This window comes from Narcine bancroftii, chromosome 8, assembly GCF_036971445.1.
Source record: "Narcine bancroftii isolate sNarBan1 chromosome 8, sNarBan1.hap1, whole genome shotgun sequence".
NCBI lineage: Eukaryota > Metazoa > Chordata > Chondrichthyes > Torpediniformes > Narcinidae > Narcine > Narcine bancroftii.
This window is the reverse complement of record NC_091476.1, coordinates 61152256-61177862: the sequence shown is the minus strand read 5'-3', so window position 1 is coordinate 61177862 and position 25607 is coordinate 61152256. Positions and strand designations below refer to the sequence as shown.

The 25607-nt window shown below is 52.5% G+C and overlaps 1 protein-coding gene across 10 annotated transcripts in view; it reads right to left on the bottom strand.

Moving 5' to 3' along the window:
• The window catches only part of ppp2r5b (protein phosphatase 2, regulatory subunit B', beta), a 183108-nt gene that overhangs the window by 10636 nt on the left and 146865 nt on the right, over positions 1-25607 (bottom strand). For 6 of the 10 annotated variants that reach the window (XM_069893815.1, XM_069893819.1, XM_069893816.1 and 3 more), the window contains 6 exons: positions 16909-17105; positions 5283-5384; positions 4026-4118; positions 3742-3872; positions 657-716; positions 207-315 (listed from right to left, as the gene is read on the bottom strand). In XM_069893815.1, the coding sequence (XP_069749916.1) occupies positions 207-315; positions 657-716; positions 3742-3872; positions 4026-4118; positions 5283-5384; positions 16909-17105 (692 nt within the window). Of the gene's footprint in view, positions 1-206; positions 316-656; positions 717-3741; positions 3873-4025; positions 4119-5282; positions 5385-16908; positions 17106-18706; positions 18728-19761; positions 19826-21518; positions 21581-23183; positions 23279-25607 lie in introns of those variants that run through there. The other 4 variants (XM_069893823.1, XM_069893824.1, XM_069893821.1 and 1 more) reach the window with 4 other exon arrangements.

Here is a 25607-nt window from a genome sequence, read left to right as displayed (position 1 = left end):
CACACAGTGACTGAAGCAGTGTGTACCATACACAGACCGTCCCAGTGTGTACCGTACACAGTGACTCACTGTAACCATGACCTTGGTTTGTCTGCCTTGGTTACGCCTGGCGTATTGCGGTAACGCAGTGGAGAAGGTGCGGATGCAGGCAAGAATTTTGGCACATATCTGCCTCATACTCATTTCTGGCTTTCAGCATCAAATACCTGTGCATGGAAGAGGGAGAGGGTTCGCGATGTGTGGAGCGGCAGCAGAACTCGCAGCAGGAACTGTTTGTGTTCGGCTTTGAGCGGCAGAGCAAATCCATTGATGATGCTGAAGGGGGAAGAAAGGTGGAAACGTATTAGGAGCTGCTTCCGATCTGGATTCCCCCACTCACCCAGACACAGATACACAGAGATTGTCAGCTTTTGCCTGCCGCCAAGGCACGCAAAGAGGTGCCACCATCCACTGAGTGGAGAGGTGAAGGAGAGCCCCTTCAGAGACCCCGAGCTTCCACGATTCGCCTCCTGTGCTCATGCATGGTCTCTCCCGTCCGTTCCAGCGGCGCTCCCAGACCTGGAAACAATGGCTGGTCGATCATGATCATCTCGGGTGGGGTGGGAGGGGAACGAACCAATCGTAGCACCCGAACCATCGCCGAGGTGGACTCTCACCTTCCCAGAATCTCCAGAAGTTCCGCGACTCCGTTGAAGTGTTCTGACTCGTATATAAACCTGGGGAAAGACGAGGGAGCAGTGAAGCCAGGTCCCTTCAGCAGAAGCCAGTGTTTTCTCTCACGCAAACTTTTGACCATACAACACTGCATCAAAGGCGGAATGGCCTCACACAAATGCAAGGTGCATTAAATACTGCTGTGAGCTGCGGGTACAGTGTAATGGGATTGTAATATGGCAACAACACAGGACTGCCTTCCAAACGCAGAATGGCGCTGCCATCACCCAGCAGGTCAGGCAAGCGCGTTTGAAAGAACGACAGCCTGAAGTGAACGAAGATGCTCCCACTCCACAGATGCCGCCGATCATCAGGAAGAGGAGCAGGAGTCGGCCATTCGGCCCGTCGAGCCTGCTCCCCATCCAATGAGGTCACGGCTGATCTGATGATCGGCTCAGCTCCACTCACCTTGCCTTCTCCCCACATCCCTCAATTCCCAACTACGTCCAACCTTGCCTTAAATATATTGACCGAGGTCACCTCCGCTGCTTCAACAGGCAGCGAATTCCACGGATTCAACCCCCCCACCTCACCGCCCAAGGAAAAGCAATTCCTCCTCATCCCCGTCCTAAATCTACGGCCCTGAGGCGGTGTCCCCATGTTCTAGTCTCCCCCACCAATGGGAATAACTTGCTCTATTTCTGCCTTCCATAATTCTTCTAAATTCCAGTGAGTATGGACCCAGACCCCTCAGAGTCTAATCCCTCATCCCTGGAATCAACTTGGTGACCCACCTCTTCACCCCGTGTGCCATCTGCTGAGTGTTCATAGCATTTCCTGTTCTTTTCCCAGGTTCCCGCAACGATTCCCCCCCACCAGCCTACAAACACCAGGAATGGGCTGTATGGCGGAAGCGCTGGTGCAGTCCTGGGACAGCCAGAGACATGGAGCTTCTCCAGAGAGATCAACTGCCCAGTCCTCATGCCAGCAGCATTTGCCAGGGAAATCCTGCAGCCGCGGGGGTCTGCGCCCAACACGGCAGCGCCCAACGTGGCAGCTGGCCATGAGGGGCTGCAGGCTCCAGGGAAAGCAGCGGACCGGCGCAGGGCACCAGAAAATGGGGAGAACACCCTCCACCCCCGCTGAGAAGGAGAAGCAGCGGAGACGACCCTACAGGGGCGGGCCAGCAAGGGGGCTCAGCGGCTGAGGGGCCCCTCACAGGCTGCGAGTGAAGTGCAGTCGGGGATCTGGGCTGTTCATGGGAACCAGGTATTGGATTCAAGAGGGAGCTTGAGGGCAAGAAGGGCCCCTGAAGGCTTCCTGATCGAATGGGGTCCTGTGCGGCCGCAGAGGCTGCGGGAGCGCTGGAGGCAAACCCACGGACACTCGGCATCCCTAAAAGGGCTTTCTTTTGCTTCTCTTTCTCTTGTACTGTTAGGGGTGACACTAACAGTGATTCTGACTACCTTATGGAGGCAGACAGCAATTTTGTGTAATATTACATATTCTGGGACAGAATATGCAGAAGGCAGAGGATCAAAAGAACAGCCTCGATCAGGGGTACTGACCATTCCACCCTGTGGAGGCTGCCTGACCTGCAGAGATCCCCAGCATTTCTTGGCTCAAGATTCCAGGATCTAAGCGAGGCGCTGCCTCAAGATCATCATGGACCTCCCATCACCCGGGCCACAACCTCTTCTCACGTCCCCTTTGGGCAGAAGGTACAGAAGCCTGAAGACCAGCACCTCTCGGTTCTTTCCCCACACCTATCAGGCTCTTGAACCTCCCCCATTACATTCACCAGGGACTGCTCCACTCCAAACTATTGATTTTTTAAAAATGTAAACCCATTTGGGCCCCTGCATCCGCCCCAGCCAATTAACCTACAACCCCCGGTAGGTTTCAAACGGTGGGAGGAAACCGCCACGCCCACCATGCAGTATATTTATTATATTTCTAATTCAATTCAGTATTTTGACAGTAGATGTTTTTTTTTGCGAAATTCTTGTTCAACTGCAGCCAGTAAGAATTTTAGTATCTCGTAATCGACCAGAACATATTTGGCCTGAGTTTAAAAGAACAAAAGCAGATGCTGCAACAATAAGGGGCGAGGTCCCTGGGCTGCAGACAAAAGTGACTGACCCCATTCTGGAGGGGAAGGGGCAACACTGCAGTCAGTGACCATGGGAGCTGGCTGTCCGCTCTGATGTCATTCCCTGGCCAGCCAGCAGGTGGGGGCACTGAGCAATATTCCCCAGTGCTGATGGATCCAGGCCTGGGTGGGAAGATGGGGGGTGAGAGCGGGAAGGGAGGAGGTAAGAGGGAAGGGCAAGAGACGGGGAAGTAGGGGGCGAGAGGGGGGGGAAGAGGGAGGGGGAAAGAGGGGGAAGGGGAGGGGGAAAGAGAGGGGCTGAGGGAGGATAGATAGGGGCTGAGGGAAGATAGGGGCTGAGGGAAGATAGGGGCTGAGGGATGATAGATAGGGGCTGAGGGAAGATAGATAGGGACTGAGGAAAAATAGATAGGGGCTGAGGGAAGATAGAGGCTGAGGGAGAAAGGGTGAGGTCACTGATGTTTTGTGTGCATATTAATTTCTTTTGTGCACTGGTTGCAAACATCTGTGTGGGCACAGCTTAGGGGGAACAGTAGTGAGAGGACAGAGGGAGGGGGTGACAGGGAGAGAGAAGGTGACATCCGGAGGGGGGGGGGAGGCTGAGAGTAGAGGAAGGGTGAGAGGGGCAGGGAAGAGAAGGGTGTTGGAGGGAGGGAGGGTGGTGTGAGGGGAACTGAAGGGAGAGAGGGAAGGGGTTACAGTGGAAAGAGAGCAGGAGGGAAAGAAGCGAGGGGGTCAGAGGGGGAGGTCGCAAGCACCTGGATGAGAACTGGTGAGGAACATATGTGAAAGGTCAGGGATTGTCTGGGAGAGGGGAGAGGAGGTGGGAGGGAGGGAGGATAGGGAAGAAAGATGGAGTGCTGGTGAGGTGGGAGGGAGGGGAAGGGAGAAGATGGGAGGGAGTTGATGGGGGAGGAGTGGAGGGAGAGATTGGGAGGGGAAGTGCAGTGAGGCCCAAGGACCCACAGACTTACCATAAAAATATATTATTGATGTGTTTGCGGATGAAGGCGCGCAGACCCAGAAACTTGCCGTAAATACGATGCAGCACGGTTTTAAGGAAGTCTCGCTCCCGAGGGTCCTCGCTGTCAAACAGTTCCAGCAGCTGCAAGAGGGAGGAATGGCCACATGTCACTGAGGCAGCGAGGGTCTGTGGACAGAGGGGAAGGGGAGGTTAGAGGGAGCATGGAGGAGGAGGGGAGAGAGAGGAAGGGATGGGGGAGCGGAGGTGAAAAGGTGGCAGGGAGGGGACAATTACCTGCAGCACAAACTTCTGGTCAATGTAGCGCTTGGCAATGGTCGGCTGGAAGTCTGGACTCTCGAGGAACCGCAGGAAGAACTCGTAAACCAGCTGGAAGCAACAGAACCCGGGTTACACAAACCCCACACCCCTACCAGACCCAGGCTACACAAACCCCACACCTAGACTGGACACGGGTTACACAAACCCCACTCCCCGACTGAACTTGGGTTACACAAACCCCACACCCCAACTGACAGGCACATGCACAGGAGGGAAGGGGAGTGGGATGGGAGAGGGGAAGAGGAGAGTGGGAGTGGGAGAGAGATGAAGGGGTGAGTGAAGGGAGAGGGATGAAGTAGAGAAAAGGAGTAAGGGGAGATTGAGGGGTCTAGGGGTGAGGGAGAGGAGAGAGAGAAGGGGGAGTGGGGGTGAGGGTGACGGAAAGGCAAGGGGTGAAGGTCGATGTAGGGGGATGGGAGAGGAGGTTTGGGGAGAGGAGCGAGAGGGGGAATAGGAGGGGAGAGGGTGGTGGAGAGGGAAGTGGTGATGGGAGAGGAGGGATGGAGAGGGTGTTTGGGGAGAGGTGAGCTAAAGGGAGGGGTAGTGGAGGAGGGAGGGGGTGGAAGGGAAGAGGACAGGGTGATTGAGAGGGAAGGGGAAAGGGAAGATGAGGGCATGGCGAGGAGGTTTGGTAGTGATGAGAGGAGCGACTGGGAGGAGTGGGAGGGAGTATGGGTATGGGAGGGGACAGGAGGGTGATGGAGGGGGAAGGGGTGAGGGGAGAGGGGCCTGAGGAGAGGAGAGGGTGGGGTAGGGGGAAAGGAGATGTGGGAGGAGTGAGTGGGAGCGGAGAGGTGACAGTGAGGACTAGAAGGGAGGGAGAGAGGAATGAGGAGGGAGGGGAGGAGAGATGTGGGAAGAGGATGGGCAAGAGTGACAGGGAGGGACCGGGAGGGATAGAGGGTATGTTGGAGGAGGTCGGGTGAGACTGAGGGGATAGATTGGAAGGGTCCAAAATCCAGAGCGGGCAGAGTCTTGATGAAGGTCCTGGTGGTGAGAGGTCAGAACTCAGCGAGACATTGGTCTCACTGAACTGAACCTGTTTATTGTTTACATGCAGTGAGAAGCTTTGCAGGGCGTGCTAGCCAGGCAAGCTACCCCACGTGCAGGGAGTGGAGGATCAAAAAGACTGGTGTTGCAATGAGGCCACATTGTGGTGAACTTCAGGAACCAAGTGACCCCGTTCTTCCCAAAATCCAACCAAGGGCTGACCTGTAAGTGTGGCCAGGAAGCTTCAAGATTGGGTTCGTCTTCCTCAGGGTCAAACTCTGGATTGTCGCTTGGTGGAAGGGTCCGGAAAATGTTTACTGATATCTGAAAAGAAGAAGTGGAGGGGTTGAGCTGTAACATCCAAATGAAAGTGCTGTACCTCATCTCACATCCTCCCCCATGAAACACTGCGGACCCAGAACTATCAGTGGACCCGTCCGAATTTTTCCTCGTTCTTCCTGAGATCCTCTCTCATTCTTCTTAACGCCAACAGTGCAACCCTTAATATATACCTTTAATTTTCCATCCTGTTTGGAAAACCTCACTGACCAAGGGACACCAAGGCAACTATATATCGAGGCTAGAACAGTCTCCCCTTGAAATCTCAGAGGAAGAATCATTGCAGTCAAACGAGCGGAGGGTATGGGAAATGCTTCGTTGGAGAGAGAGCCTCGACCAATGGATGAGACAGGAAAGTCTGCATATTGTTGAAAATACAGAGAAACTCAGTTACAGAGAAATTCAGCAGGTTCCATAGCGTCCATGGGAGGCAAAGATACAGGTACTCAACTTACAACAGGGCTACGTTCAGACAAACCCATCTTAAGTTGAAAAAATTGTGTCAAAAAAAAGTCTAAAAAGTTATACCTCGTATCACACCACACTTATCCCACTGCCCCGGTCTCTCCCCCAGCCCTGTATCAGTCCCCACACTGATCCTACTGCCCATTCTCTCCCGACAGCCCTGTATCAGTCCCCACACTGATCCCACTGCCCTGCTCTCTCCCCACAGCCCCATGTCAGTCCCCACACTGATCCCAATGCCCCACTATCTACCTGTATTAGTGCCCACACTGATCCCACAGCCCTGTTCTCTTCCCAGCCCTGTATCAGCCCCACACTGATCCCACTGCCCCGTTCTCTCCCCCAGTCCTGTATCAGTCCCCACACTGATCCCACTGCCCATTCTCTCCCCACACCCGTTTCAGTCCCCACACTGATCCCACTGCCCCGTTCTCTCCCCCAGCCCTGTATCAGTCCCCACACTGATCCCACTGCCCCGTTCTCTTCCCCCAGTCCTATATCAGTCCCCACACTGATCACACTGCCCATTCTCTCCCCACATCCCTGTATCAGTCCCCACACTGATCCCACTGCCCTGCTCTCTCCCCACAGCCCCATGTCAGTCCCCACACTGATCCCAATGCCTCACTCTCTACCTGTATTAGTCCCCACACTGATCCCACTGCCCCGCTCTCTCCCCACAGCCCCATGTCAGTCCCCACACTGATCCCAATGCCCCACTCTCTACCTGTATCAGTCCCCAAACTGATCCCACTGCCCTGTTCTCTCCCCCAGCCCTGAATCAGTCTCCACACTGATCCCACTGCCCCGTTCTCTTCCCCCAGTCCTGTATCAGTCCTCACACTGATCCCACTGCCCATTCTCTCCCCACAGCCCTGTATCAGTCCCCACACTTATTCCACTGCCCCACTCTCTCCATACAGTTCTGTTTCAGACCCTGCAAGCTTTCTGACTGAACTAAAAGTGTTTGATCAAAGAATTCACCTTAGATGAATTATCGACATTGATTGGAAAAAACACTGACGTTTGCGATGGCCTTATTTTAACGTATTACATGAACATAAATAATGAGTCACGCTATTGTACCACTCAACCTCGAAACATCGTACGTCAGACCAGCGTCTGTAGGGGAACAGCTGCCTACATATCCCCTCGTCAAGGTATGAGCAAAAGGCAGGCAGGAGTCTGAATAAAAAGGAAGGAGCAGGGGAGGAGCTCAGGCCAATAGGCAAGGGGACACAGCTGGACACCAATAGAGGGCAGGAGAGGACTGGTGAGGATTGATCTGGGGAAGAGGGTTAACACTATGAATCTTGAGGAAACGAGACAGAGGGGCAGGGAACGAGAGAGTCGGGGAGAAGGTGGGGCTGGGGGCTGCTGAAACCAGAGGTCTGGTTGGAGGGTGCCCAGATGGAATAAGAGGAGTCGTTCCTCCAGTTCGTGGGCGGGTGCCTGAGACCATAGACAGACTCACGTCAGCGTGGGACTGGGGGCAGGGAACCAGCTGAAGCTACAATTCACGTGGATCTGACATCTACTGCTCCTGTTATGGGTCCCCTGGAGAGACTGGATGCAGTCTGGGCCCAGCGATAGTGGCGATCTCCCAGTGGCCACCAATTTCATTCCCCGCCCTTTCCACAACGACACATCTGTCCATAGAACAACCCGACGTGGAAATGGGCCCCCTTCGCCTCAACTTTCCCAAAATGTCCCTTCCACCTCCGGTTCCCTCCCAGGCCGATCAGTCACGCAAGGGTGTTTGGGCGGCATGGGCTGGAAGATCCAGTGACTGGCCTGTGTGTGAATCACTGGCCACCTTCACGTTAACCTTCTACAGGAGCTCTATTGAGAGCATCCTGGCCAGCTACATCACAGTGTGGGTACGGTCACTACAGATAAATGGATCGGAGGTCAGTCCACAGGCCCATAAGGGTGGCAGAGAGGATCGCTGGAGTCTCTATCCCACCCCCATCGATGTGATCATTGTCTGAAGAGGGGGCGCAAAATCATTGAGGACCCCCTTTCTCCTCCTGCACACAGTGTTTTTCAGCTGTTCCTGTTGGGGAAGAGATCCAGGAGTATCCGAGCCAGCACCAACAGACTGAGCAACAGCTTCTTCCCACAGGCAGTGAGAATGACCAAAGGAACTGCTCCAAGACTCTCGCATTCACAAAACAACATTTATTTGTCTCGATGAACACTTGACTTGCATGTATAGCGTGCGTCTGTTGTGTCTGGGTGTGCGCCCGCATGTTTTTGCACCGAGGATCGGAGAACGCTGTTTCGTCGGGTTGCAGATGACTTGACGAAATCCGAGTGCGTTTCATGTGGTTCCTCTCTGCACACTCTGCAGCTGAATGCTGTAATTCCTCAACGTCTTTGCTCATGGGGGCCAGAGGTGAGGTAAGCAGCGACTATGATGGGTGGAACGGTCAGTGCGTTGCTGCTATGGCGCCAGTGACCCTGGTTCTAATCTGGCAGTGTCCGCAAAGAGTCTGTAAGCTCTCCCCGTGTCTGTGTGGGCTTCCTCCAGTTTAACCCCACCCTTCAGACACGCACAGGGTTTGGGAGGGAAATAGGGTTACACTGGGGTGGCAAGGGTTTCGGGGGCCCAAAAGGGTCTGTCACCATGCTGCCCCATTAAAAAAATAAAATTTTAAAATTAAATTCCGTTTCCTGGAGTGGGGCAGGGGGGGAGCAGATCGAAGACAAGAAGGTGTAATGAGGAGTGTGGGGGGGGTGGTGGGATTTAGAAGGGAGGGAGAGGACGATTCTACACACACAGTGTGGTGGAAGCAGGCACATCAAACGCTCCAGAACGAGATAGGCCCTTTGGCCCACGATGTTGTGCTGACCTTCCTCACACCCATAATCCTTTCATTCATGTGCCTGCCTCCTATCTTAGAGTCTCTTAAATGCCCTTAATGTTCCAGCCTCCTCCACCACCACCCCTGGCAATGCGTTCCAGGCACTCGCCACTCTGATGAGTGAAAATCTGGCGTCTTGCCTGAAATTTCCTTTGCTTCATCTGAAACCAACGGATTTGGCTACCACCACCCAGATCGCCTCTGGATCACCGCGGGGAGCATCCTGGCCAGTTCCATCACTGTCTGGAGCAGAGGCGCCAACTCTCAGGACAAGAATAAACTCCAGAGGATCATTAACTCGGCCTGCAACGTCACAGACACCAGACTCCACTCTGTCAAAGATATCGACATGAGGCAGAGTCTTCAACGAGCAGCCTCTATCCTCAAAAACCCCCCACCACCCAGGCCAGGCCCTCTTCACTCTGCTACCATCGGGGAAAAGGTACAGGAGTCTAAAGATGAGCATAAGGGCAGCTTCTTCCCCACTGCCATCAGATTCCTCAATAATCAATGAACCAAAGACACTGCCTGAATTTTCGTGCACTATTGTTTAAATTTTTTTATAGTCATGTTGTAAGATGGTTATAATTTGAAAGTTTGCTCTATGACACCGCTGCAAAACAGTGAACTTTGTGACTTGTTCATGACAATAAATCCTGATTCTGATCCTTCTGATCCTTCACCATTCTTGACTTCAGCATCCTTTAGAATCCCGGTTCCAATACCTGGTTCCCATGAGTCCATCTCCAGCAGCTGTCAGCCTGTGTGTGAGTCCTTTAGCCGCTGGTCGCCAATAGCCCACATTCTATGTGGGTCCTTCCTCCCCTGAGCCCCTCACTGGTCCGTTGCCTTAGACATCTTTCTGTAGGGTTTCTCCTCCTTCTTAACGGAAGCATGGTCTCCCCGATTCTGTTGTCCGACACAGTTCAGCTGCTTCCCCAGAGTTTGCAACTCCTCGTCCCTGCCAAAACTCTTCTTTGCGACCCTCTCTACCTGTAATGCCACTTTCAGAGAATTATATATTTGTATTTCCAGATCCCTCTGTTCTACCGCTCTCAGTGCCCGACCATTCACAGTACTGTTTGCTTCTACAGATGAGTAGTGGAAGTCTGCTGTCCGGCTGCATCATGGTCTGGTACAGGGGGCATAAATACCCCCAAGTCTAAAGCCCAGCAAAAGGTATTGGACACGGCCCAGGACATCAAGGGCAAAACCCTCCCCACCATCGAGAACATCTACTTGCTCGTACGATATGTTCTCCAATTGAGGTCAATCTCAGCTGCATGCTCTCCAAAGATTCCACACTCTTCTTGTAATGAGGTGACCAGCACCGAACATTTTAACTATTTTTAAAATCAGATGTACAGCAATGGCCTGTGCTGCACAAATACTGACATCCCACTGATCCACCTGCTGGTCCAAGTCCGTCAGGAGGAAAGCAGACAACCAGGGAAATGCCCACACAGGTCACAGGGAGAACGGACAAATGCCTCACAGACAAGTGCTGGATTCAAACCCGGGATGCTGGTGCTAACCGCTACGGTAACTGGACTGCCCGAGTTGTTGGGAGCATCGGGACATGTCAGTGGGGTCAGGGGAACATGGTGGGGGGGTGGGGAGGAAATCAGGGGGACACGGGGGGGGGGTGAGGGTGGACGGGAGGGTGGGTCAGGGTACACGGGGGTCGGCGACATGGTGAGAGGGGGTCAGGGGGCACAGTGGGAGGGGGTCAGGGGGACACGGTGGGAGAGGGGTCAGGGGACAGTGGGAGAGGGGTCAGGTGGACACGGTAGGAGAGGGGTCAGGGGGACGGTGGGAGAGGGGTCGGGGACAGTGGGAGAGGGGTCGGGGGACATGGTGGGAGAGGAGTCAGGGGGATGCAGTGGGAGAGGAGTCAGGGGGACCGTGGGAGATGAGTCAGGGGGACATATGGGAGAGGGGTCAGGGGGACACATGGGAGAGGGGTCAGGGGGACACATGGGAGAGGGGTCAGGGGGACACGGTGGGAGAGGGGTCAGGGGGACAGTGGGAGAGGGGTCATGGGGACATATGGGAGAGGGGTCAGGGGGACAATGGGAGAGGGGTCAGGGGGACAATGGGAGAGGGGTCAGGGGGACACGGAAGAGGGGTCAGGGGGACACGGTGGGAGAGGGGTCAGGGGGACACTGCTAGAGGGACAGACACGGTGAGGAGGGATCAGGGGGTCACAGGGGTACACGGGGGGTCAGGGGGGTACAGAGTGTCGGGGGAGCACAGGGGGTCAGGGGGAAACAGACATGGTGGGGAGGGATCAGGAGGAGCAGAGAAGCCGTACTTGTTTCCCTGCAGTGAGACTATTCCTCAGTTTCCTTCTTCCTGGCCTTTGCCCAGGGAGCAGTGGCAGGTTTCAACTGCACACCTCTCAGTGCACACTTCCAATGTGGGTGAGGCAGCCTTGCTGCAAGCTCCAGCATGCATGCCCCTTTCCTTCCACTCAACCACAAAGGACAGGCCTGGCCTTCCCCAGCTGGAACCAATCATTCAGTGGGCCTGGACATCTCCCTTCCCTCAGTCACAGGGAGTTACCCAGCATGGAACCTTGTCCTGCAGCTTAACGTACCCACACCAACCAACACATCCTACCCACACCCCTCACAACAGGGGTATTCCAGATTACCAGGGGCTTAGATGGGGTGGGGAACTAGCTTCTTTCTCCAGGAGCTGCTGCATCTAATCCTGGGGGACATCTGTTTCACCTGAGCACAACTGAGTAACAGAGCCAGTGACCTGAGTTCTAACCCCGCGCTGTCTGCGAGGAGTTTGTACGTTCTCCACCATACCCTACAATCGTATGGGGGATGTTGGTCAATTGGGGGATTTAGGCAGCATGGCCTCATTGGCTGGAAGGACACGTTGCCGTGTTGAGTGAAACAGGACAGGCTACAGAGTCTGTGAAATGCTGCAGGAACTCAGTTGGTCTTTTCGGCGTCTCTAGGAGACAAAGACAATTGGCCGACGTTTCGGGCCTGAGCCCTTCTTCAAGGAAAAAAAAATCAGAAAAGGCAGAAGCAGATTAGAAAGTCTCCAACTTCAAACAATAGGGGAGGAATCCAGACCAACGAAAGGTCTGTGATAAGAGAGGATTTCTCATGTCTGTACGAAAGGAGACGGGATGGAGAGACGATGACGACGTGGGGGTGGGGGGGTGGAAGGGGAGGGGATTTTAATGAAAGCCAGAGAAGTCGAGATTAATGTTGGAGGGTGCCCCAGTCAGAAGATGAGGTGTTGTTCCTCCAATCTACGGGTAGTCTCTGCCTGGCAGTACATGAGGGCCATGGACAGACACATCGGCAAGGGAATGAGCTGGAGAATGGAAATGGATGGCCACCAGGAGATCCCTGCACTGCATATCTCAATCTAAAATCTGCTCCAGGGGAGTCAGAGGTATTGAGTAAGGTAACATTGCAGCTCTGTGAAACTCAGGCCAGACCACACTTGGACAATTGCATTCAGTTCTGGTCACCTCGTGACAGGAAGGATAAACGGATGCTTCGGAGAGAGTGCAGAGATTTACAGGTGGTTGCCTGGTTTCGAGTAACATGACACTGTTTGCCTGGAGGTCGGCGCCATGCTGTTTCAGCGCCAGCGACTGGGACCGGGGATTTCGAGTCTGGCGCTGCCTGCGAGGAGTTTGTACGTTCTCCCTGTGCCGGCGGGGGGGGGGGGTTTTCCTCTGAGCGTTCCCGGATACCGGGGACTCGAGGTTAATTGGTACATTTCGGTGGGTCGAAAGGGTTTGTTACCTCGGTGTCTTAAATAAGGAGCGAGGTAACAGAACTAGGGCTTTTCTTGTTGGACTGGTGAACGATGAGAGGAGACTTAATAGAGGTGGATAAGATTTTGAGGAGGTGACAGTCAGAACTTCGTTTCCTGGAGCACCAGTCAAAACACTGGAGGACCATAAGGTGAACCATAGAACATTCCAGCACAGAAAGAAGCCTATTTAGTTCTTCTAGTCCATGCCAAACCATTTTTTTTGTTTAGTCCCACTGACCTGCACCCAGCCCATCACCCTCTGTACCTCTCCCATCCATGCACCTGTCTAAACTTTTCTTAAATGTTAAATGTTTCATCACCCACTGGAGAAGTTCCCCCCCCACCCCAACCTCTTGTTCCCTCTAAACTTTTCCCCTTTCACCCTTAACCCATGTGCACTGGTTTGTATCTCACCCATCCTCAGTGGAAAAAGCTGATCTACATTTACTCTGTCTATCCCCTTCATCATTTTAAATACCTCTATCAAATCTCCCCTCGTTTTTCTACACTGCAGGGATTAAAGTCCTAACCTGTTTAATCTTTCCCTGTCACTCAGTTCCTGAAGTCCGGGCAACATCTTAGTAAATTTTTCTGCACTCTTTCTATTTCACTAATATCTTTCCTGTAGTTTGGTGACCAAAATTGCATACAATGCTTCAAATTTGGCCCCACCAATATCTTATACAACTTTAACACAATATCATGCACTCAATACTTTGATTTATGAAGGCCAATGAGCCAAAAGCTCTCTTTACAACCCGTGACAACACTTTCAGGGAATTGTGTATCTGTATTCCCAGATCTCTCTGTTCTACCATTCCTCCCAGTGCCCGACTTTTCCCAGATCCATGTATTCTACTGCTCCCCTCAGTGCCCAACCATTCCCAGATCCCAATGTTCTACTGTTCTCCTCAGTGCCCGACCGTTCCCAGATCCCTCCATTCTACCGCTCTCCCCAGTGCCCGACCATTCCCAGATCCCTCTGTCCTACCATTCTCCTCAGTGCCCGACCAATCCCAGATCCCTTTGTTCTACCGCACTCCTCAGTGCCCGACCGCTCCCACATCCTCTGTTCTGCCGCTCTCGTCAGTGGCCTGCTATTTACCATGCATGTCCTGCCTTGGTTTGTCCTTCCAAAATGCAACACCTCACACTCGTCTGCATTAAATTTCATCTGCCATTTTTCAGCCCATTTTTCTATCTGGTCCAGATCCTTCCGCAAGCTTTGAAAACCTTTTCTGTCCACAACATCTCCAGATTCATCCTATCCATGTATCCTTCCAATTCTTTCTTAAACATTCCAATATAATTCCTGTCTCAACCTTCTTAAGGTCACGTTGATCATCGGCAGTGGTCTGCTCCAGCCTCTGATTGCGTGGCCAGGCAATTCGCCAGTCCATCTCCTCCTTCGGGAACGCGCGCAGGGCCGGCCTTGAGGAAAAAAGGAGATGGAGGAAGGACCATGGACGCAGCAGTGCCAAGCCCAGAACAGAATTGCTCTTGCAGCTGCTGTGGCCGGGCATGTCTGTCCCGCCTCAGCCTCGCTGGTCACCAGCGAGCCTGCGACAGACGTGGTCAGCCCCGTTCCGAAATCTTCGCTCGCGAAGCCAAGCCATGGGTCCCTGCCTCAACCCTTTCCTCCAGCCATCCACTGTATTAAAGAGTTACCTTTCACCTATGCAGCTATGCAGCCTATGTCCTCTGGTTCCTGTTATGCCAGCTCTGGCCAAAGACGCTGTATTCACCCAATCTATTCCCCTATGATCTCTTCCCTCCTCCCCACCTCCTTTATTCGAGCTCATTCCTGCTTCTTTGGTCGCCCTCTCCTTCTTCCAGAAGCTGCGTGACCTGCTGAGTTTCTCCACCACATTTGTGTGTCAGGTTCTTCCCCGGATGGCTCTGTGATCAGCCCTCATCCGTCTACGCTCCAAGGAATAAAGACCCTGACCTTGGACTCTCACCACCCATCCATTCCTCTCACACCCTGGAGAGACTCGGCTGGTCAGCAGATAAAGATATGTAACCCGTTTCAGGCTTCAGTCCTTCATCAAGGGTTGGGCAAAATGTCAGCGGGCACCCGAACAGAATGGTTGGGGGGGGGGGAGGGGCACGGTCCCACAGGCAGGAGGTCATAGGTGGATGAGGGAGGGAGGGCACACCAGCAAACAGTGGGAGGGGGGATGGCTGTGTGAATGGACAGGGAAGGGATGGAGAGCTGAAGAGAGAGAGAATGGGGAGAGGGCCAGAGGAAACCGGAGAAGTCGACGTCCATGCCGTCTGGTTGGAGAGGGCCCGGACGGAAAATCAGGAGTTGCTCCTCCAATTTACGGGTGGCCTTGGCCTGGCAGTGCATGAGGCCGAGGACAAATCAGGCCAGCATGGGAGCGGGGCGCAGAACTGAGGGGGTCGGTCACTAGGAGATCCCCGTCACTGGTGCGGACAGAGCGAAGTGATCTCCCAGTCTGTGCCCGGTTTCTCCGACGTAGAAGGGGCCACAAGGCGAGCAGTGGACGACTCCCATGGACACCCAAGGGAAGAGTTGGAAGGTCTGTTTAGGGCCCTGTGTGGTGGTGAGGGAGGAGCTGCAGCCGGGGGGGGGGATTAATAGGAAAGGATTCCACAGCCTGAACACGTTGGGTGAATGGCCAGAAATCCTTGAGGGGTGGAGGCAGGCATTCATTCACTGGGATGGGGAAACTGATCACAATGAGTCAGCTTCCAGAGAGGAAGCACGAGAACAACGACCAAAATCTCATGGTGGACACAACTGCGGACTTCAGAAGGACAAGAGTTGACCGTTCACCGCTTCTGTCGTGGAGAGCACAAAGTTCCTTGGTGAGCATCCATAAGGCGACTTATCCTGGACCCACAACACCTTGTCAGTCAGGAAGTCGCGGCAGAGCCTACACTTCTTCTGAAGTTGAGGAGGGCAAAGCTAAGGGTGCCCCTCGATCATCTTTTACAGGAGCGACCGCTGAGAGGGCCCTGTCCGTCTGCATCACTTTTAGGTCCGGTAGCTGCAAAGCATCAATACAGAGGCCGAGAAGATCACTGGGGCCTCCCTTTCCTCTATTGACAACATTCCCTGGGGGCATTGCTTAAACAGGACTCAAAGAATTATCAAGGACCCTTTCCATCCAGCGTGTGGGACACCATTCATCAATCTCGGAGCCCGTGGGAAGAACCTATCCCCCAGCCTGTATCCCGACTTTGATGCTGCTGTACCTCCTCCTTGATGGTTGTGGGTCAACGACCCTGTGTGCTGGATAGAAAAGAGCCCCATTTGAGCTAAGCTTCTGGTGAATAGAGGAAAAGGAGTGATCTTCTCAGCCGCTCTGACAATCCTTTCTATTGACTTCCGGCGTGATGCTTTGCAGCTCCTGTCCCGCCTATCAGAGAAAGGGGCTGGGAGCTAGGACAGAAGGACGCGGAGGGAGAGGGAAAAAAGAGAGAGAGAGACTCGAAGGAAGTGGGGGATTACTGCCAACTGGAGATTGATGCTCATGCTGTCTGGTTGGAGGGCGCCCAGTCGGAGCTGTTGCTCCAATTTGCGGGCGGCCTCGGTTTGGCAGCGTGTGAGGCCGCGGGCAGACACGTCAGTGTGGGAATGGCGTGCGGAATTAAAATAGGCCCAGCCACCAAACGTTCCCTCTAATTCTGAGCAGTCTGTAGATGCCAAAAATCTTACAGTGTGCACAGTTTTTTGATCCTGTGACCTCAGTCTGGGTGGACTGGATGCTAGTGCGAGTGTAAACTTGAAACCGCTTCCAGATAGTTTTGGCCCAGTCCATCTCTCATGGCTGATCGAACGGTACTGGCATGTTTTAATATAACACACGTAGGGTTGCATCCTACCAAGTGACATACTGAGTTAAGATCTGCACTTTGATCTACGTTGTTCAGTTTGTTGTTCCATTAGTAAAACATCAACGAGTATTTCTTATTTTTATGTGATGCAATGTTGAAATAAATTAATCACAATAAACACCTGTCAATTCATGGATTCTGATTATTAAAGTGACTGGAAATGGTTCAATCCAAACTCATTCAATAACAAAGCTTATAGGCAAATGATCCAGATGCTTAACATGAAAATCAATAAAGTATTATTTTAGGCCACTCACCTTTTGTGTGCATGTTAATTTCCTTTTTACACCGATTGTGAAACGTATGCTTGTGTACAGCTTAGGGGACCGTACCTGCCGCTCATTGGACCTGGCTTCACAGCCGTCTCTCCCGTGAGCCTGGTCCCCTTCTTGACCCATGAGTGAGAACATGGGCTTGCAGGGGGTTGGGGGGTGGGGTAAAGCGCAGGGGTGGGTGGGAATCAGTGCCCGCTATCAGGAAACCACCACCACCACACTGCCCTCCCCGTTGCTCACCATTTTGATCACCTCGGGGTAGATGGGCTCGATCAAAAGGCCCCGGCCCGTGGCAATGCCCTCCACCAGCTCGTTGAGGGCGGCCCGCTTCACCTCCTTGCCTTTCAGGTCCGCCACGCAGTCCATGAAGTCGAACACCACGCAGCATTGCTGGAGCTTCTTGCAGAAGAGGTCGTGCAGCTCGGACACTGGGGCGTCTGAAGGAAGGAAGAGGAGGAGGTCAAGAGTGGCAACAACCACCAATCTCCCACCCCACCTTTCCTTCTCCCAGCCCATAGGATACTGGGCCGCCTGGCCACACTCGGTCCCTCTGAGCCACCACACTCCCCGTTACGTCAAGCGAGTGGGGCACCAATTCCTCGTCAATCTTTCTCCCCACCCTTCCCAAAACCTACTTTGGTGGGAGGTGGAGCAGAAACGGTGTTCACCTACTATTGTGTGGCTCAGTACATCCACACCACCATCAAATTCGCTGGCAATACCACAGTACAGGTCTGCACCGGTTAACGTCCACCATACGTTCTGTGACATTGGGTGTTATACGACGTGGACAATGTGTGAACACCACATTATATACTTAGCAAAGCTACATGGGATACTGTAGTGTACCTGTAAACTTTTTATTTGTAAGTGGGGACCAACTAGGGGCTGTGAGGAAAGAGCAGGGCAGTGAGATCAGTGTGGGGATCGACACAGAGCTGTGGGGAGAGAGTAGGGAAGTGGGATCAGTGTGGGGACTAACGTGGGGCCCTGGGGAGAGAGCGGGGCAGTGGGATCAGTGTGGGGACCGACACGGGGCTGTGAGGAAAGAGCAGGGCAGTGAGATCAGTGTGGGGACAGACATGGAGCTGTGGGGAGAGAGTAGGACAGTGGGATCAGTGTGGGGACTGACATGGGACAGTGGGATCAGTGTGGGGATCTTCACGGGGCTGTGAGGAGAGAGCAGGGAAGCGGGATCATTGTGGGGACCGACACAGGGCTCTGGTGAGAGAGCGAGGCAGTGGGATCAGTACCCCTGATACCTCTCAGGGGTAATGTTTCTCCTGCCCAAATGACCTTCACCAGCAATGTGCCCCTCCCTTAAAATGATCCTCACCTTGCAAATTATGGGCATGGAATCTCCACATGTCAACTGGCACAAATACAGTGCCACCTGCTTCGGCAGGAAGAGCGAGAGTCAGAGAGCGGGAGCACACCAATGAAACAGGGATGGTGAGAGTTTACCGACAAGCCCAGTGGAGATGGGGAAGGTTGGGCTGGATATGATTCTGGGTAGTGAAGCTGGTCAGATGGGAGAGCCTGGCGACAATACAACTCCCCAACCTTTAGCACAGCTTGAGCGCAGCAGGTTAGCGCCAAGCTGTCACAGTGCCAGAGAATTCAGTTTGAATCCCGTGCTGTCTGTAAGTTCTCCCTGTGTCTGAGTGGGTTTTCTCCAGGGGCTCTGGGTTCCTCCCACCCTCCAAGACATACCGGGCATTGTAGGTCAATTGGGTGGCAAAGGCTCGTGGGCTGGAAAGGCCTGTTACTAAATTTCACAATAAATAAATAGATATCTTTGTTACTAAATTTACTAAATCTCACAATAAATAAATAGATATCTTTGTTCGAGGACTGGAGCAGACAGTGTGGGAAACTGTTTAATTTGGAAAAGGCTCATGATGATGTCCAGATTCACCGAAATTCAGCCACACACGTACGCATGATACACCAACCGCTGTAATTACCCATGGTATGCCAGACAGAAAAAGAGAGGTATTAAACATTGGCCTGGTTGGCGTAGCAGTTAGTGCCACACCTTTTCAGCGCCAGCGGTCGAGACCGGGGTTCGAATCCCACGCTGTCTGTGTCTGTAAGGAGTTTTTTCGTTCTCCCTATGTCTATATGGGTTTTCTCCGGGGGCTCCGTTTTCCTCCCCACCCCCTTCAAAAACGTTCCAGGGGTGTATTGGGTGGCACGGACTCGTGGGCCAAAATGGCCTGTACGTCCAAATCTTTAAAAATTAAAATATAAATGTTCAACAGTCAGTGCCACGAAAAGGGCCAGTGCAAGCAAGAGAATGCGCGTATGTGTGCAACGTAAACAGGGAGATGACGAAAGATGCGCTGATGTTGGAGAGGGTTCGGAGGGGTGTCACTGGGATGATTCTGGGAACGAAAGGGTTATCATATGAGGAGCACTTGACAGCTCCTGGCCGGTATTCATTGGAATTTAGGAGAATCTCGTTGAATCGTTTCGGATGTCGAATGGACAGAGTACATGTCGGAAGGTTGTTTCCCACAGTGGGAAAGTCTGGGACAAGAGGGCACAACTTCAAGATTAAAGCCAGCCAGTTACAACAGAGAGGAATTACTTCAGCCAGGGGTCGGTGAATCAGTGGAACTTGTTGCCACAGGTGGTTGTGGAGGCTGGGCTCATTGGAGGCCGAGATTGATAGGGTTGTTAATTAACCAGGGTGTCACAGGAAGGCCAGGCAGATGGGGGCTGAGTGGGGAAATTATTAAATGGCGTGGCAGACTCGATGGGTTGAATTGCCGACTTCTGCTCCTAGGTAATTATGGATGCTGCACGGGTTGTTTCCAGCACATTCGTGTACTGCACTCAACCCCAGCATCTGCAAAACCACTCTGTCCCCTTTCTTCCAGCTCCCCACCCTCGTGAACCTCCTCTGGACCCTCTCCAACATCAGCACATCCTTTCCTAAATGAGGAACCCAGAACTACTCCCAACGCTCCATGTGAGGTCTCCCCAGTGCCTCATAGACCCTCGACATCAAATCCCTGCTCTTAAGTTCTATTCCCCTTGAAATGAACGGCAGTGTTTCTTCACCACCGACTCAACCTGCCAGTTTACCTTCAGGCCGTCCTGCACAAGGTCTCCCAGGTCCCTTTGCATCTGGGTCTTTTATATTTGCTCCCTATGAAAAACAAGTCTATCCGTTTATCTCTTTCTCTACCAAAGTGCATGACCGAACACTTTCCGACATTTGCCACTTCTCTGCCCGGTCTCCCAAGTCCTTCTGCAGCCTCCCCTGTTCCCTCTACTCCACCTACCTTCATATCATCTGCAAACTTAGCCATAAACCCATTCATTCCAGAATCCAAATTATTATTAATATGCAACATAAAAGAGGCGGCCCCGACCCAGACCCCTGTGGAACACCACACGGCCGACCACAACACGATCCCTGGATCCCAACACTCTGTGTCCTGCCGATCAGCCAATGCTTTCCTCATCCTGGTACTTCTCCTGTTATACCATGAGCTCCTATCCCGTTAAGTAGCCTCATGTGTGGCACCCTGTCAAATGCCTTCTAAAAATCCACATACACATCTGCTGCATCTCCCTTATTGAGCCGGCTTGTCTCTTCCTCAATTAACCCCTAAAGGTCTGTCAAGTAAGATTTTCCCTGAAGGTTTCCTTGGGCCTGTCAAAAGGTAGCCAATGTTTTGTGCCCACGCCCTTCGTCAAGGGAGAAGCCAAAAGCAGGCAGGTGCCTGAATAAACGAGCCAGGAAGGGGTTGGGTGTGGGGAAGGGGGAGGAGCACAGGACCACAGGTTAAAAGATCACAGCTGCTTGGTTGCGGCATCACTAACCCAAGGTCTTGTTGGCGAGTGGGATGCCTGCAACTGTTCCCGGTACACATTGGTGATCTGGTAGAGGGGACGGTATGTTTGCCGACGGTATTAAATTTAATGGAAAAGCAAATTGTGCAGAGGATGTGGGAGAGGCTGCAGGGAGACATCGATAGGTTGTGAGTGCGCAGGTGTCTGGCAGATGGAGTACGATGTGGGTCAAGGTGAGGTTATCCACTTTGGAAGGAAAAATGGAAGATGAGATTATTTAAATGGCAAGTGATTGCAGTGTGCTGAGTGGGACTTGGGAGTGCTTGTGCATGAATTGCAAAAGGTTGGTTTACATGTGCAGCAGGCTGTCAAGAAGACAAATTCAGGAGCAGAGAGATTCTGCTGCAATTGTGCACGGTCCCAGTGAGGCCGCATCTGGAGCACGGCGTGCAGCTCTGGCCTCCTGACGAAGAAGGATGTACTGGCTTTGGAGGCGGGACAAAGGAGGGTCATCAGAGATGAAGGGGTTGGCCTATGTGCAATCTGGGTCTCTACTCACTGGAATTTAGAAGAATGAGAGGAGATCTTATAGAAACATTTAAAGTTATGATAAGACAGAGGTAGCTAAGTTGTTCCCATTGGTGGGGAGACCAGAACACGGGGACATGGCCTCAAAATCTAGGGTAGTAGATTGAGGATAGAGATGCTTTTCCTTGGGGGGGAGGGGTGGGGGGTGAACCTGTGGAATTCGCTGCCCATTTGAAGCAGTGGAGACGACCTCAGTAAATAAATTTAAGACCAGGTTGGATAGATTTTTATATAATTGGGAAATTATGGGATATGGGTAAAATGCAGGTGGGTGGAAATGAGCCGATCGTGAGATCGGCCAGAATGGCAGAACTGGCTCGATGGACCGGATGGCCAACTCCTGCTCCTATCTCTACGTTCCAGTTCTGGGTCCACCTACTCCTGAAGCCTGGTGGATGGGACTGAGGAGCTACCGATCTGTGCGACACACGACCAAAGGGTGTGGAGTTCCTTACTGGGATTGGGTCTATTCCTGCTTCCACTGTCTGTCATCGGAACATCAGCCGTCGCTGTCGCCCTACCGTCGGCCAGGCAGAGAAAGGCTTTTAAATCACTTGCTCAGCCCTCTGTGATCGCTCCACCACCCACCGCACCCCCCCCACCCACTCTCTGTTTGTCCAAGGGCGCTGCATTTGCAAGCCTCCCTTCCCGAATCTTTCTGCGGAACGGCAATAAAAGTGGGAGGCACTGGTGTGCGTTTGGTCAGTGACAATGAGATGCAGGAGCGGAATCAGGCCGTTCAGCTCATCAAATTTCTCATGCCTTCCCATCTTGGCCGATTTAGGTCCCAAGCTCCTGCCTTTTCCCTCTGATCCTGATCAAGAACCCACTGACCTCCGCCTTAAATCTCCCAAATGACTTGGCCTCCACAGGCAGTATGAATTCCACAGGTTCAACCCCCACACCCCCCTAAACCGGGCTCTGGGTAAAGAACTCCCTCCTCATCTCTGTTCTAAAGGGAGGTTTGTGTATTCTGAGGTCGTGCCCTCTGGTCACAGAGCTCCCACCCAATCCCCAACCAGAGGAAACGTCTTTGCCATGTCCACTCTTCTGAGGCCTTTTCGGTATTCGATTGGTTTCGATGACATTTCCACTCTTCCTCCTCCTCATCATCCTTATTAACTCCAGCAAGTACAGACCTTCAAATAACCCTTTCACTCTGAGGATCGTTCTCCTCTTTGCCTGCTCCAATCCCTCTGTCGATAAGGAGTCCAAAACTGCTCACGCAGGGGCAGAACGATTGGCACAACGGTCAGCTCAATGCTGTCAGAATTTTGCATGTTCAACTTGAGTCTATGTGAGTTTTCTCCCAGGGGGCTCTGGTTTCCTCCCACCGTTTGAAATGTACCAGGGGCTGGGTCAATTGGGTGGCACGGACTCGTGGACCAGAAGGGCCCGTGACTGTGCAACATATCTCCATTTTTAAAAATTTAAATGATCCAAGGGTAGGCAGCTTTATAAAGGCTCAACATCATATTCCTGCGGATTATATTTTACGCCCTCTCTGGTGTGGGGGGCAGTGGGGGAGATGCTTTATCTGTGGGACTGCAAAAGGCCTAGGTAGAATGGGTGTGGAGAGGATGGTGGGTGAAAAGTCTGTGACCACAGGGCACGGCCTCCCTTGGAATAGCGACGAAGAGGAATTTCTTTACCCAGAGTGGGGATGAGTTTGTGGCTGAGGACAAGACATTTAGGAAATTTAAGATGGAGGTCGATGGGTTCTTGATCAGGATCAAGGGTCACAGGGAGAAGGAAGGAGAATGGGAGTTGAAAGGGGCAGTAAATCAGCCAAGATAGAAAGGCAGGTCAGACTTGATGGGCTGAATGACCTGATTCCACTCCTGTGTTTTACGGTCACCTACCAAACACACTGCAAAGCGCCTCCCGTTTTATTCCCATTCTGCAGAGAGTAATCCATTACCTCCCCCGCCTTAGCCCCTCACTACTCAAGCCGAATGTCCCCTTCCCCCATCTTCCACCCCATCCCCTCTTTCTGGGCACCCCTCCCTCCTGCACCAATTTGGGTCTCCCTCCATTGTTGCACATTCCCCACCATTTCCTACCCCTGTCTGCAGTCTCCCCCGCCCCACCAAGATCTTGTGACAACTTCCCCCACTCACCGCTCCTCGAGGATGCCCCCTAAACTCAGATGATATCCCCTCTCTCCTAGAGGCCTCACCCACCCCTCCCCTCTCTCTTGAGACCTGGGCCCTGCTTTTATGAGGTCACAATGCCAAGGGCTGTCAATCACCCCAGCTCACTGTGGGGGAGGGGTGGGGCGAGGGGGGGCGGTCAACATGAATCCCCAACCCCCCACACTGGCAGTTGCTGAGCTGAGCAGCGTCGAGAGTTGTGGGAGTCCCTCCATCCCTCAGCTAGCGGACACTCATCACTGGCAGAGCCCGATCGCCACTTCCTCCTCGCTGACATCACTTCAAGAGCCCTCTCCTCCGCACTTGTACACCCTCAGCGGAGTTGACAGGTTCGGCCCCGACCCAGTCTATGGGTTCGTCCACGACACCACCGCTGCTGGCCGAGAAACTGGGAGCGGCATCTCCTTTACAGTCAGGAAGGGGCATCTGGCCTACGCTTCCTCAGGAGGGTGGGGGGGGGGGTGCATGGCTACCGGCCCCCAACTTGAGCACTACTGAGAGCATCCCATCCAGATGCACCATCGTGTGGGTCGGTAGCTCCAAAGCATCGGACCGGCTCAATACTGAGGGTCGTCAAAACGGAGCAGAAGATCACTGGGGTCTCCCTTTCCTCGACAGACACTTTGAATAGGGCTCAAAACGTCTCCTTATCCCTGCCTGGTGAGAGTCATTATCTTTATTTGTATTTATTAACAAGGCTTTATTTGTTACCATGGCAGCACTGTTAATGCAACGCTGTTACACGCCAGTGACCGGGGTTTGAATTTAAGTCGAAAATTCATTTCTTGCCCTTGGACGTCGTCCCTGCTGATCTTGGTGCCGTCAGTGATGAACATGGTGAAAGGTTTCACCGGGACGTTGTGACCATGGAAAAGCAGTATCAGGGCAACTGGAATCCACCAATGCTGCCCAACAATTGTTGGATGCTGACGCAAGAGGCATCAGATGCTGAGTACAAACGAAAATCAGCGGCAAAACATTTTTAGGTCAGATGAACTAACGCTATGTGTTTAATCATTATGTGATTAAACACGCTAAACTCAATAAAAGTTAATTTAATATTTCTCCAACTTCCTATATCAGTGGTTCTCAACCTTTTTCTTTCCACTCACATACCACTAGGTAATGCCTTGGCCATCGGTGCTCTGTGATTAGTAAGGGATTGCTTAAGGTGGTGTGTGGTGGAAAGAAAAAGTTTGAAACCCACGGTTTTAATCATCCCTCGTTGTCTTGTTATGTGCATGGTTTCAGAACTCCAAAGAAAATGGGCCAATGACAATTTTTCTCAAGCACAATATTTCAGTAACAATTCAATCCAGAGCAGTGGTTCTCAACCTTTCTTTCCCACCCACATCCCCACCTGAAGCAATCCCTTACTAATCACACACGACCGATGGCAGAGGAATTACTTCAGGTGGAATGTGAGTGGATTGAAAAAGGTTGAGAACCACTGGCCTACATGATACAGCAAATCTGAAATTATCTTTAGTGCATAGAAACGCCCTTCAACCCATCTCGACGAGCTGGACCCATTGCCTGCAATCGACACACATTCCTCTGCAACTTTCTCTCCACATCCCTGTCTTAGTGCCTTTTAAACATTATAACCAGTACTCTCCCCCATCCAAGCTTCCTCTGACAGCTCATTCCATATTACCCACTGCGCCGTGAAGAAGGTGCCCCTCTCACCTTAAAAAGTGCACCCTCCCGTGTTAAATTTTTTAATTCAGACAGAGGTGCCCTATAGACCCACGAGCCCGTGCCTACTGCCCATGGTACGTTTTTGGAAGGTGGGAGGAAACCCACACAGACACAGGGAGAACATACAAACTCCACATGAGCAGCACAGGGTTTGAACTCAGTCGCTGGCGCTGTAACAGTGTTGCCGCCTCTTGCTTTAGAATCCCTTGCCTCGGAGTGGGGGGGGGGTGGGTTATATAAAAAGACATGACTATCCGACTATCCACCTTGTCCATGCCCCTCCTTTAACAAAAGCTCCCCACCACCACACTCCAGGGGGAAAAATCCCAGCCTCTCCTCATAATTCAAGCCCTCAGCTCCCAAATCATCAAATGGAGTTTAAACGTAGCCGGATGGCTGCGTCATTCACAAATTCAGAGCCAAGGTCAAGGCACGCATGTGGGGAAACGGTCGACGTGCTCAGTAGGCCTATGGGAATGGTAACAGCGAAGGTCTCAGGTCAGAATGCATGATGCATTATTGATGTGTGAATCAAATGGGTTAATGGCAGTATTAAATGCCTGGTCTATTATCACATGGCACATCAAACATCATGGGAACAGGACATGCAAATCCAACTAAATTAGTCAGCTGAAAGGCATGGAAACCTGCAGGCTATTGTTCCTTGGCACTACGCAAAAGTATACAAAA